The sequence below is a fragment of the Cololabis saira genome, chromosome 7, assembly GCF_033807715.1.
Source record: "Cololabis saira isolate AMF1-May2022 chromosome 7, fColSai1.1, whole genome shotgun sequence".
NCBI lineage: Eukaryota > Metazoa > Chordata > Actinopteri > Beloniformes > Belonidae > Cololabis > Cololabis saira.
Genome location: NC_084593.1, coordinates 34,001,638 through 34,016,141, shown reverse-complemented (window position 1 = coordinate 34,016,141; position 14,504 = coordinate 34,001,638). Strand labels below are relative to the sequence as shown.

The 14,504-nt window shown below is 38.7% G+C and overlaps 2 protein-coding genes across 5 annotated transcripts in view; both read left to right on the top strand.

Annotated features, from left to right (window-relative positions):
- The window catches only part of wu:fb13g09 (ATP-binding cassette sub-family C member 5), a 28,163-nt gene extending 26,585 nt beyond the window's left edge, over positions 1-1,578 (top strand). The window contains exon 29 of the mRNA XM_061725724.1: positions 368-1,578. Within this exon, the coding sequence (XP_061581708.1) occupies positions 368-460 (93 nt within the window). The 3' untranslated portion in view covers positions 461-1,578. The remainder of the gene's footprint in view (positions 1-367) is intronic.
- A 4,422-nt stretch (positions 1,579-6,000) lies between these two features.
- The window catches only part of med12 (mediator complex subunit 12), a 30,741-nt gene continuing 22,237 nt past the window's right edge, over positions 6,001-14,504 (top strand). For all 4 annotated transcript variants that reach the window (XM_061725718.1, XM_061725719.1, XM_061725720.1 and 1 more), the window contains exons 1-6: positions 6,001-6,144; positions 8,492-8,596; positions 8,710-8,901; positions 12,829-12,988; positions 13,103-13,278; positions 14,144-14,254. In XM_061725718.1, coding sequence (XP_061581702.1) covers positions 6,046-6,144; positions 8,492-8,596; positions 8,710-8,901; positions 12,829-12,988; positions 13,103-13,278; positions 14,144-14,254 — 843 coding nt within the window. In that variant the 5' untranslated portion in view covers positions 6,001-6,045. The remainder of the gene's footprint in view (positions 6,145-8,491; positions 8,597-8,709; positions 8,902-12,828; positions 12,989-13,102; positions 13,279-14,143; positions 14,255-14,504) is intronic.

Sequence of the window (14,504 nt, the reverse complement as noted above, 5' to 3'; positions counted from 1 at the left end):
ATATGCATCTATGAGACTATAATCTTGCTTAATGGTGGACGTAGCCAGTGAACAAGCTGTTTCTTTGCAGACATCAATGAGGATGTCAAATCTGAGTACATGTTAAAATGCACATGCTCAGATTTGATGATCACGGTCGCTCATCATGTGTATCGCATAATCCAAATGTTAATAACAGAACCAAAGGTACCTTCTGTGTAATGATTGCCACTGATTATAGAAACTGCTGTCAGTCATCAAAGTGCAGTAGGATTGTTTAAGGAGAGTTTTTTATTCAAATGTTGTTCATAGACTGGAATGGGTGCAATAATATACACAGATTTAATATTCTGATAGTGACCCTTTTTTCTACTGTTTTTTCTCACAGATTGTGGAGTTTGACTCTCCTGCATCCTTGCTGGCAGATGAAAACTCAAGATTCAGAGCCATGATAGAAGCATCAGAAAACCAAACCAGATGAAACATGCCCCGGAGCTGAGAGCTGTGAGAGCTGGCAAAATACACCGTCAAATACATAAACTGCATTAAAAAAAATGCATATGCAGTCATCCCAGTCCTGCCTTTATGTGTGTGTGTGGGGGGGGGATATACATTTGTGGCTGTTCTGTCTAACTGTCTGTATTTCATTGCATCCCAAACCCAGGGAGTACATTTATGTCGGAATCCTGATGTTTTCCATCATGCCACGGGAGTAATTTTATGAAGGCCAAATATTTAACGGTAAACGGCAGAGTTTAGACTCCGACTGTAGCACTTTATGTCTCATGTGGTGCTTCCTTTTCCTTTGGAAGTCAGATAATCAGTGAGACTCATTATTATTATTACTATTATTATTGTTGTTTTTTTCATTACAAAGACGCTACTGTGCAGGATTTTGTTCAAAATCAAGGAGTGTTGTTTTATTTATAGTAGTATTGTTAAGTTTAGCTACAAGACATTATTAGCTTGGAGTGATTTATTCAGTACAGTTTATCTGAAGAAAGAAAATCACTTGTTATCCATTCCTATGAGGCGTTGGCGAATAATGTCAGTTTTGTATTTTTATTTCTTACTACAGTCTAATGCTGTTATTTCTGTGAATGATTGCAGGTGGGACATGTGCCTAGAACTGTTGACACTTTCAGGTTTTGTAAAGGACTTAGCCATGTAAGCATGCCTTTTTCAGGCAGAATGCCAGTGCAGTATTGTGTTTTGCACCAAGTTTGTGTTTCCAGATGCTCGACTTTATACTATATTGCTTCAAATGTTTAGCATCAAAGTGATTCCAGTGCTGAGCAAAATATGCATAAGTTGTAATGCTGATGTTCGAGGTGTTGTTCGGAATAATCTGAAGACGGCCAACAACAGGACGTTGTCTTTAAAAACTGTTTTCACACATCTGAGGATTGTGGACTGCTGCCTTATAGTCGAGATGCGCTGAACAATCATGAAAAGTGCAATATCTTCCTATTGCTTTGATATACTTTCAAGATTGCCTTGGTACGCTTGAGACTGTAATGTTGCAATATTTTTTTGTTCAAATTTTAATATTAAGGTTGTTTTTGTTTTGTTTTTTAATAAAATATTTTTTATAAATGACTGTGTCCAGATGTCAAAGTTGTTTACAGGGTGAGTCAAACTGCATCCAGGAAAGGCTTTATTTAGAGCAGATGCAGCTCAAGTTTGTATCAGCAAAGCTGAAAGGGTTGTGGGCGTAGGGGGAAAATAAATCAATTCTGGGTGTTTACAGTGAGTTTACCGTGCTCTTAATGCATTCGTAACCTCTGATTCACATTGGCTTTTAACAGGGAAGAAGAATTAAGGAAGAAGATGAGGACAGCCCTGGTGTTACTGCATCAACTGATCAAACCATTGATGTAAAAGAGAACATACAACTTTGTAGATGGTCAATTAAAAGGTGGTTAAACATTCACAGCCCCTGCTCTGCTTAAACATTTACAGACGCCTTCCAGGTTGGGGCAGAGATATAGTTAACACAAGGCCAACTTCCCGAACCGTCAAACTGACATTTGTAAGTTTATCCAAAAAATGTGACTCCCCTGCCCTCGGGTCCCAGCAAGGATCTGCTCACATCCTCACATCGGAATCATGGAGACAACTAGAAATATCACATCAGCCAGCTTGTCCCTGCTGGTGATGGACCTATCACCCCTGTGTTCAGTATAGTGATCAAACAGAAATTAAAGTAGCTGGAAACCTTGAAATTCTACTAGCTACACTTGAGTCAACAAAAGGAATACCTAATTTAATCAGACTCTAAAAGACAACACTGCACGAACATTGAGCATGTGTTTGGCAGAAATCTGTGTGAGACAGTAAAAGCTGTGTCCATAAACATCTGGATTCAGTGATGGTGTTTATCTAATCAAGAATCCCCACTAGTGGCCTTTAAAGGGCAGGAGTTTAACTCTTTCACCCCGAAAGTGCCCCGACCCGACCAATCATCTTCTACTGTATACTTTCCTGCTCACAAAAATATGTTTGTACATTATGTTGACGTCTGTTGGATTTTGAAGAAAATGCTTTATTTTTCCCTCCTTGTTTTAAATATAGAGTATAATATATATATATATATATATATATATATATATATATATATATACATATACATATACATATACATATATAATATACAGTATAAATAGCTGCCTTTTCATCTGAATTGGAAAAACTGAAGTTACATTTAAAGGGTGGATTAATTATCGTTAGATATTTGAGAAGTTTACAAAAATAAATCTTTTGTTCATTTTCTTCTTTGTCCTACGGTTACAAAAGACAGGTGGGGCATCTGAAAAACATTTATGCTTGTCAGAGGTATTTAATCACATATGTTTGGATCGTGGACAAATTGAAAACAAAAGTGACTTAAAAAATAGGACTCAAACATACAAGGGTGGAATAACTCAATAATGATGTACTTTATATGTTTTTATTTAAATGGACAAATTAGTTATATATTCATAGTTGTATCCATGCTCTCTACGAGCACCGTTTCCCAAGATATTAACATGCTGCTCATAAACTACTATAATTTAATATTGCTGACACTGATTTTGTTTTATCCTTTGCATTTTAATAGATCTTAGAGTTTGACTCTCCTGCAGCTTTGCTGGCAGGTTCATCCAACTGATGAGAGATAATGGCAATATCAAGATTTAGAGCCATGCTTCAAGCTGCAGGATGCCAATAGCAGATAAATTACTCTGAAACAGAGCATGTCACTGAGTGAACTCCTGCCATGAGAACTGCATGTCCCTGGGGGGGTGAATGTGAACAACGGGCTGAACTGTGAGACTAACTGTAGCTGTATACAAGAAGAGGCTTTGCTGAGGTAATTCAATGTGCGGAGCTGGAAATGTTCTTTGCAAAAAAAGGACTCAGTTGAAGTGGTTTGGGTAGCTGGTTAAACTGCTAACTGGACCCATTTCTGGAGAGGTGCTTCTGGCATTAAACTAGGAGTAGGCCCCAAGACCCCCTAGGACACAACTGGAGAGATTATCTCTCAGATGATCTGGGAATCAGGAGGTGCTCTACTCTGCATATCAGAATTTGGGTCGTAAATTTAATGCTCATGTACAATGAGCATATCATCATGCACAGAAAAGCAAATAAAAGCGTACAATCTGTAAGGTAAATATAACTTGTGAAGAAACAGCAACCAAAACATTTGGTACACTACATTCAACCCAGCTCTTAACACAGCAACACATTGCTGAACAGGCGCAATAATCAATAACCAATAACCATGGTTATTGATTCAATAACTATGTCTACCTCATACTACCTCATACTGCTGCACCTTTCACCTTTTTTTAAATTGTATATATCTATGTCTATTTACTGTTTGCAAATATTAAAATCTGGGTTCAGTGAGCAAAACAACCGAAGACAAATTCGCTGTCTGGCATGTTCATACTTGGCCAATAAAGCTTATTCTAGTCTATTATATTCTATTCTATTCTGTTAGGGCATGCTGGAGAGACTCTCGGCTGGCCTGGGAACGTCTCGGACTCCCCTCGGAAGAACTGGAGGAAGTATAGTCTGGACATCTGTTGAGGCTGCTGCCCCCGCGACCTGGTTCCGGATAAGCGGTGGAAAATGGATGGATGGATCTATTCTATTCTATTCTATTCTATTCTATTCTATTCTATTCTATTCAATGTAATAAACAAACAATGGCTAAGAGGCTAGAAATAAAGCAAGTAGTGCACACTGCCTGCAGCTTCCAGTTGACCTGTCTCCGAGCTACTCCTGCAGGTACGGATGGTTGAAATCTGCAAACAAATATAGGGAAAAGTCATGACATTTTGAATATTTTTATTTAAACTTTTGATATCTGTATTAGATAGAATTTTGCTTTGCAGTAACAAAAAATTCAAATAACGCTCCATCTACAGCAGAGTGTCCGTCCATGAAGAGCCCGTCGTTGTGTACGTCACCAGTGCAGTTTGAGTAAGAGCTACGTGGGAGGGACTGTTGTGATTTGAACTGAAAGGGATAAGTTGTGAATAGAGTAAACAAATACAAATTAGTAGTTTCTGCAAAAGGAGAAAAGGGAAATTCAACTAAACAAAAAGGGAATAATTGCTGTAAATGTTGGGGTATTATTTAAAAACAAACATATTGATTTAATTTAACACATTTATGGTAATTAACAATCAAGGCCTGGTTGATGAAACTGATTAGGTTCACCTTCGTGGTGCCCACCTGCAACTAAACCAACCCAAACACCCACCATCCTCAAGTACATAACAGAGTGGCTGTGTGGGTGCAGTTATAGTGTACATTTCACAACTTAGATGACCGATCATAAACAACCAATACAATTAGTTCAACCAGATGCACGTAGAACAAAAAACAAGCAAATAAATAAGAAAAGAAGAAAAGTATAGAAAATAAAAAGAAGGAGGGGGTAACAAGCACACGTCAGAAAGTGAAACACTGAACATGTTCAGAGTCCTTAAGGCATTTGGATGCGTTAGATCTTGCAAGGTTTATAAATAAGGCTTAATATCACTTTTAAAGTTAACAAGGATGGGTTTTTTAGTCATCCCTTTGCATTCATGTAAAATTTCCCAAATTAAATTAAATAAATCTAATTAAAATGCTGGTTTTTATTCATATCTTTTCCTTCATGAAAATAATGTTTTTATCTTGCAAAGTACCTTATTAAATTGTTAAATACGGTCGTTTTTTTGTTTTTTGTTTTAACTTTATTAGCAAATCTTGCTATACAAACACCAACAAGGCATACAATATTGTGGATAATGAAGGTAACATTCATAATAATAATAATAATAATAATAATAATAATAATAATAATAATAATAATAACAATAATTATAATAAAGATGAGTAAGTAAATAAATAGATAATAAAATAAATACATAAATTAATAAAACAGGAGAATAAAACAGGTAATAGAGGAACAAGGAATAGAATCAGATGCATAGAAAACAATAAGTAAAGGTCAAGACAGTTATAAATAAAATGTTAGTCAGAGGATACAGGGAAAAAAACTTTTCATAGTTCATTAAAAATATATTGCTTTTTTTGTTGTTTATCAAATAAAGAGATTTAATGAGAGAATTTAATTCTAGTAGAAAAGGGGCAAATTTAAGAGTAGCACCAGCAAATTTTTGTTTGTGAATAAAGAATTTAGCGTAAATAATTATAAAATTCAATAGATGTTCAAAGTAACAAATAATATCTTTAATAAACAGATTTAGCAGCATTGAAATACGGTAGTTTCCTGGCCAAAACGGGAGACTTGACAGGTATGTATGTGTCGGTATCGTTTATTGTTTGGTCTCTGTTTACAAAATAAACGTGTTCAACTCCGACACGCTGTCGGTGGCTCTCAAGGCTGATTTATGGTTCCGCGTTACACCAACGCAGATTCTGCGCCGTACCCACGGCGTAGGCTCTGCGTCGACTTAACGCGGAGCCCTAATTCGGGCTCTTATTGTGAAGGGCGGGCCGGGGACCGGAAGGCCGCTGCGTGTGTGGGAGCAGGTCGAGGTCTGGCTGGGATGCCGCTGCGCGATGGCTGCTTTCGGGATCCTGAGCTACGAGCACCGGCCACTAAAGCGTCCGCGGCTCGGGCCCCCGGACGTTTATCCCCAAGATCCGAAGCAGAAAGAGGTGAAGTGTGACTATGTGCAGGATGGGCTCGCAGCAGAGCTGCTGTGCTGGGGGGAAGCCTCCGCGGGGCCACGGCTCGGGCCTAGTCACAACAATGGAAACCTCCGGCTGGCAGCGCCGTATTAGCAGGGCGTTTAAGGCTGATTCATGGTCCCGCGTTACAGCGACGCAGAGCCTACGGCGTACGGTGCGCGTCGCCGCGTACCCTACGCCGTAGGCTACGCCGTCGATTTAACCATAATTCAGGCTTTAGCAGTAAACAGACGAGACTTTTACCCACCTACAGAACAAAAGGGATGATTTGATGGCAGGACTTGGGGAAGTGAGCGCTGCACTTCACGGTTCTGGTGCAGTTTCGGTTCAAATTCAGACTATATTCTGTCTCGTGATGGAAAAACAAAACGCGTTAGTTTTTACTTGATATAAACTATGGTTGGGAGATACAGGTAACTCACCATTCAATACTGTGGCGATATGTGGCCCATGATAACGATAATATCACGATATCTACGATATTCGATATATTGTAAGACATTTCATCAATGATATATGTGACTGAAAAAGAAAAAATACCCTTAAAAAGGAAAATGTCTGTAGTGATGCATTTATTCAATGCCAAAACTTCATACAATGCACAAAGGAAGTGCATTTGTATATTTCCTCACTGCCTGCTAGTCTTGTAAATGTAAACACTGAACAGCTGGACAAATTCAAGTGCATGAACATTAATAACATGTTTTATATAAACCAGGACAGTCACTGCTTTGTTTCTAATACTGAAAAGTCAGTAAGCAACTTAATTTTGCATAGTTCCTCACTGCCTCCTAGTCTTGTAAAGCTGGGCATACACTGTGCGATATTTTAAATCGTAGGCTATGAGAAAGCCCCATCTCACACTGCACGACTAGATCGCTGAGTTCAAATGTTCACAGCCCACGATTTATGTTCTCACACTGTACGAGCCGATGCTCGGATGCGACCCGTCTGCTCACACTATACGTTCATAATCCTCCCGTCGGACCTCTGTGTACTGGAACTCGAGGCCGGTTCTGGGGCACGGGTGGGCTGTGTCCACCCAAACGTGCGTCCTGCCCAACCCATTATGGGGATCCTTTATTTTTTTATAATTTTATTTTTTTATATATATATTTAAAAAATCCCCAAATATCTGTACCGTTTCTGATTGAGTGTGTGCACTGCGCATCATTTTTAGACACAACAAAGAACGCATACCGCAAAAGTTGTGTCTCGGCGGAGGGACCCGACGTCCCAGCAAAATGAGAAGAGAAAAAATAAGAAAAAAGGCTGATTTATGGCTCCGCGTTACACCAACGCAGAGCCTACGGCATAGGGTACGCGGCGACCCGCACCATACGTGAAAATGCGGTCTTTTTTCTATTAAAACATGATTTGTAATGTGAATTTGCAACACTTAAACTACAAATAATATTTTTTTGACGTGACATCAGATATTGCGCATGAAAAAGAATGAGGCAAATCGGGTCGTAGCTGCTTCAACTGTGCAATTCCTTCACGAGGAGCGATCAGGATTTCAAACACGCTTGATTTTCTTGCGACCTCACGATTTGTGATCGGGAGCTCGTCGTGAGGTGTTAATCTCTCGTCGTTACCCCACGTATACTGCACGAGGCACGAGCAACGATTGGGTCAAAATCGGGCCCGATCAAAAAAAAGTTGCACGACTGGAAAATCGGCTCAAAGCGAGCCGATAATCGCACAGTGTATGCCCGGCTTAAGTGTAAACACTGTACAGCTGGATACATTAAAGTGCATGAACAATAGTGCGGTGACAACCGCGTATATCAATTATGTGTGTTGTAATAAATTATCGATATTTGCCATCAGTTTATTTATTGTGACAGAGAGCGCAACAATATATTGCAATATCAATTTTTTTTCCCCCACGACTAATATAAACCTTTTGTTTTAGCTCAATATGCCAAAAATGACGCATTAAATATATATATTTTAAATATATATTTTATTGTAAACACTGTTCTCTGGTTTCATTAGAAATTTGGCTTAAGTGTTGATTCCTATTGGTGTCATGAACCCAACACTGTTTAAACACGTTGATGAAAAATTTGCCTCAAAATTTCTCCCAAAATCGACAAATATAACTAAATGCTATATAAATAAATAAAAGAAACTTTACCATTTACTTAAATTATACTAATGTCAATATTATTGGTGTCAGGGAAACTACTCCAGCAGACATCTTTTCTTGCTAAGAGAGCAAATGACTGGTCGGGGTTTAAGTATTTGGGTGTAGATAATCAGTGTTTTGGTACTCCTTTTAAAACATCTTTACGTGTGTTTGTTTCAGGATGAGTTGACGGCTCTGAATGTCAAGCAGGGCTTCAACAATCAGCCAGCCGTGTCTGGCGATGAACATGGCAGTGCCAGAAATGTCAACTTCAACCCCTCAAAGGTGATGCTCTTTCCATTATGACAGAGATTAGGTCCAGCATATCAATCAGAAGCGTGCATCCATTATTTTTAATCTAATTTGACCCACTTACGTCTCTTAACCCCGCATTGCAGATCAGCTCAAACTTCAGCAGCATCATTGCAGAGAAGCTGCGATACAACACTTTTCCAGACACAGGGAAGCGTAAGCCACAGGTCAACCAGAAGGATAATTTCTGGCTCGTCACAGCGCGATCACAGAGCTCTATCAACAACTGGTTCACGGATTTAGCTGGGACAAAACCTCTAACACAGCTAGCTAAAAAGGTGAGAAACAGCCTATTTACTTGACTACGGTATGTCCACATGTGGATGTGTTAACGTATAAGATTAAAATGACTAAATTACAGTCATTTGAATAATCTCATCAGCCCATGATTGTCATATTTGATTATTTTCTCCAATTAAATAAACTTTTCTGTTACAAATGCATTTGTCTACGAACAAGAATTGTACCGCATTATTCCAGCACTGTGACCCATTGCCTTGAGTGTGCAACTCAAGGGTAAACTAATTAAAACCAAGTCTAAATATACTAGAAAAAGTGTGACAGAGGAGATGCAGGGAGGAAAGGAAAGTCACTAAGCTTGACAATATCGGCCTACACTTGTCGTAGTTGACTGACTTGCATCAGTGTTTTTTATGACGTGAGTCTTTGTCTTGTTTTTGTTGTTTTCATAATGGTGTAAGAGCCTTTACCTCGCTGTTTTCATCAAAAATGATTGTTTACCATCCTTCATAGGGAATTGCAGCCACTGGTATCAGTAATTATATATATATATATATATATATATATATATATATATATAATGCAATAATTTGCCATCCACCTTTAATTGCACATTTTGCTAATTAATTCTGTCAGATGAAACTCATAAATGTATTTTATGTCAAGACCACATTTTTTTTTTTCCAAAAAAAGTTTCGGATTGTTTTTATGTTCTTAAAGGTGCTAACCTACCGGTAGATGTTAGCAATGAATTGTTGGAGAGTGTAGAGGACAATGTGAGATCGGAGCAGGAGATTGATTGACAGACGTATTTACAGTGATGATAATACTGTCCCAGTTAAGTGTGATGAAGGGAAAAAGGAAAATCTGTTTACCAGTTTATCCATGTTACTGGCCCTAATTTATGTTCATAAGGTTTGAAAGGTGATTGGAAGAACAAGATTATGGATACAAGTTCTCTAACTTAGCTTCATCTTGATTAGCGTTCTTTTTAAAGAGCTGTCGTTTTGTGATGGTTTTAAATAGTCACTGTTCCTTTGCATCAAAAGGAATCAGTTGAAGTGGTTAGAGCATCTGGTCAGGATACCTCCCGCAAAGCTCTCAGTGGAGATATTTCAGACATCTTTCATCGGTAGAATGTCTTTGGGCAGATCCAGCACTTGCTGGAGAGATTAAATCTTCCCGGTAGGCTAAAGAAACATTGGTTTACCCTCTGAGGAGCTGGAGGAAGATTAGGAAGGTGTTGGCTCTTTGCTCGACTTGTTTTCTGATAAGTAGGTTACATCACTTTAAAGCTTTGAATGCATATCATTTATCAGTTGGTGGAGATAGTAATGCTAAGAACAACACCATGTTTTAATTATTTTACAATTAAATGAAGACAAGAATCATAGCAGGGTTGTTTGTTTTTTTTTTGCCTTTTTAAAATTAACTATCTACATCTACAGACTTCTTTACATTCTGCTATATTTATGCATTCACTTAGAAGGGACAAATTAAACACTGTCTGTAGTGCAGGGGTTTTATGTTTGTTAGTAGTTGCTGCAGTTTCTCCAACACACTTGGAAGGGGGAAGAAGAGATTTAAGTTCCTTGGTTTGTTTCAGTGATTTATTTTGTTGCTGCTACACGCGCTACTGTTGTAACAGTACACTGAACGGCCCTGTTATAGTAGTTTTTAAAGGGTCTTATCCCTCAATGATTTAAAAATAAAATGCTTTATACTTAGCTGTTTGTGTTTTTAAAAAAAAAATCATTTATTTTCTGCTTATATTATTGAAATTGTTATTTTTTTAAGATTTTTTTGTGGCTCTAGTGGCCCTTTTATTCAAGTTGCAGACAGGAAGGGGGTAGAAAAGAGAGAATGGAGATGACATGCAGCAAAGGTGCACAGGCCAGGATTTGAACCTGCGACCGCTGCAGGAGGACTGTAGCCTCAGTATATGAGCCGCTGCTTAACCCACTGTTCCACCGAGCGGCTCCTATTTAAATCATTTTAATTGAGTGTCAGATCTGGACTGGAAGCAGGTCCTCTTTAGAACCTGGGCGTCTTTACTTTGACGCCATGCTGCTAGTAAAACAGGCCTTGGCAGTAATATGTTGGTCCAAACCTTTCATATATTTTCATCATATTCGGTGCCTTTATGGATTTGAAAGTTTCCCAGACTTGTGCACGGCATGATCAAGTCACATATTTACACCCTTCCATCATAGATGCAGGCTTTTTCACTTTTGTTCTTTGACTCATCAAACCACAGGACAGTTTTCCATTTTTACTCATACTGTCTTAACTAAGCTTCAGCCCATAGGAGGCAACAGCGTTTGTGAATGAAGCCACAAACTGTAGTCACAGACAAAGTTGCATAGATGTATATAGAAAATGACTGAATTGGTTGTGGAATGTACTTTGGTCTTTGTAATAGAAACACGCAGCTCCCGATCCATGATTGTAGCTGGTCATTTGTTGCCAACTCTAGACCTTTTTTCATGAACGCAGAGTTTGAGTTGCTTAGTTGATTTAGCCTGCTTTCAGAGTCAGCAAATTGCCGGTCTGTTCAGATTACACGCCTTGCTTCTTTGTGATGTAAGTCTTTTTGTGTGACTGATGAACAGTGGAGGATCACTCGCTACACAATCTGACAGTGACTTGGTCAAACGGTGGTCTAAAGCCATGTTTTGTAAAAAAAAAAATAGGTCAAGAAGGACGGCCTCACCACATGCAAAATACATGTGAATTATATAAGTATATTTGCCGAGTCTTTCAGTTGTTCACACATCACATGAAAATTGAGTGCAAACTGGTGACTGTTATCCAGTTTGTTTATGGTCGGTTGGCAAGCAATGCAATGGGCAAATAGGGCTTCAAATCGTGTATCCTGAAAACGCCCTCACTAAAACTGTTCAGCAGGTTCTCTGTTAGGGTTGGTTGAGTCAGCTACTCTGGATATTTTCAACCTGGTTTGTGGTCCAGGCTCCTGCCGCCAGTCAACATTTTGGTTTTTAACAATTTCTTAGTTTCAGCATCTGATGTGTTGTCTTTTGTAGTATGACTCAAATCTACATTGTAATTTGTGATTGCTTGATGTTTTTATGTATTCAAACTTTAGTTTGGGGAATTTGTATAACAGTTCTCCCCCTTTTTTTTATATTGATTTGAGCTTAATTGTTTTTTTCTGCCACAACAGCTTGGGGGTTTCCAAACAGATCAGACAGCAGATTGATCTTAACGTGTACGTGACTATTAGGAGACAATATGTACTGATATGGCAGTAGTTGTAGCTCTTCCAGTTTCTCCTTATTAAATGTAGATGCAGGGACCCTGAACAACAGCAGCAGTCAAAAAATAATCATTAAGGATGATTAACCTAACATTTCCTTTCCGCACTGGCAGTGTTGTCAACTTTAACGTCAACTGAAATGGCATTTCCTGTCTTTGTTGTCAAAAAAATTGTTTTTAAATAAGCGCTCTTACGAGTAACCAATAGATTTTGACATTTTAATAATTAAAGGTGAGCGTTGTTTTCACAAGTGTGAGCCAAGTGTGTGTGTGTGTGTGTGTGTGTGTGGGGGGGGGGGGGGTTCTGGCTGGAATAACGCAATCCTTCCTCGCGCTGCGTCCATTCATTGTATTTAATTGTGATATATCTACTGTAGGTAGAGTAAGTATTCTGCATTCACTTTTAAAGGAGATTGTTGTTATTGTTTTGTTATTGTATTTTTGTCTCCACACTAAGACAGTTTAACCCGTGACGAACATTGACCTTCTAAAATGAAAAAACAGTCACTAGTGCTATTTTTTTTACTGATGAAATCAGTTGAACTAATACTGGTACCTTAAACTTTAGTGTTCTACACAAAACGTTTTTTTTTTTTTAATATATATATATATATATATATATATATATATATATAAAGACAAAGCTAATTTCTATCAACACTGAAAGATGCACTTGAACTTTCTTTCAGGTACCTATCTTTAGCAAAAAGGAGGAAGTTTTTGGATACTTGGCTAAGTACTCGGTCCCTGTCATGCGTTCAGCATGGATGATCAAGATGACGTGCGCGTATCACGCAGCTATCACTGAAACTAAAGTCAAGAAGAGGCACGTGATTGATCCTTGTATAGGTAAGAAAAGCATGTCTTTCAACTAAAAGTGCAAAAATTATACTTACCATTAGGATTTTTGTGCATTAATTTCATTGTGTGGCTTTGAAATAAATGTTCACATATCTTTTGTAGAATGGACCCAGATCATTACTAAATACCTTTGGGAGCAGCTTCAGAAGGTGGCAGAGTTTTACAGGCAGTATCCCAGTCAAGGCTGCAGCTCGCCCCTACCAGCCATGCCCGCTGACGTGGAGACGGCCATGAAGCAGTGGGAGTACAACGAGAAGCTCGCCATGTTCATGTTCCAGGTTAGTGTTCGCTACAAATCTGGGTTGCACGCATTATTTTGAATTATAGCATAATTATTTTCCAACCTATCAATGCGTGGCTGACCTGTTTACTTGTTTGTCCTGGGTTCCCTTCTACTTGCTGAATAAAACGTCAGATGACGTTAGGAGTTATGTTACATGGGTTGATTTTAGCCTTTTGAATCAAACAAGATCTAGAGAGTCGGACAACTCACAGCAAAGGGTCGTCGGCCGGGACCCGAAGCTCGGCTGATTGTCAGGCGGACCCTTTGCCTCCTGCATGGTGCACCTGAGATGATTGTTTGTTAGATGTAAAGCTAGTACTGCTTGTAAAACTGGGACTTGTGGCACGATAGCTTACGGACTAAAAGCTGGTCTTTTTCTGACATGAGCTCTGTTCTCAATCGCATCCAACAAGCTAAAGGAATACACTTACTGGTTTATTTATTGGTTTGCGCACCAATTATTCTTGAGATAAAAAAAGACAAAAAACATTAACAATAAATTGGAGTTACCTGGAAAAAATACTGGAGGCTCCCTGGATGTGAGGATCTAAGTCATAATTTTCAGTTGCCTTAACGGCTCTTACTTTGTGATGTGCTATGTTACTGTGGGGTGGTTGTATTCCTCTGCTGTATGTTGTTTTGGATAAAAGTCTCAGCTCAATGCAATTAAGTGTAAGTTTTCAGGGAGGAGAACGTTATGTGCTCTTGTTATGTGGCTTTGCATTATGTCTGGAAAAAGATTTAAGTCTTCAGTGCCTCTGTAAAAACGGCACATTTTATTCAATGAAAGTAAAATTTGAGCAAATAGTATGCTTATCCTCTAGAAATAAAAATGTATGTGTGTGTATTTTTGTGCCCAGGATGGTATGTTAGACAGACATGAGTTCCTAACGTGGGTGCTGGAGTGTTTTGAGAAGGTCCGACCTGGTGAAGATGAGCTCCTCAGACTTCTCCTGCCCCTATTACTTCAGGTAAACATTTCTCTCTTCACATTGGTATATATTCGCAAATTGATTGCGTTTGGAAAAAAAAAAAAGTCAGTCTTAAAGGAGACTAATTTGATCATTTTTCACAATCTGCCACAATTTCTTCGTTTTACTGAAATGTCTGACGTACTTTGGTCAGCAGTGTCTTTTTCAGCTCTCTCTTTTCACCTGACAACAGCGAGTTGTTGGAGCTGGAGTGGGGCATTTCGACTCTCCCCCTCTCACTGATGAGATG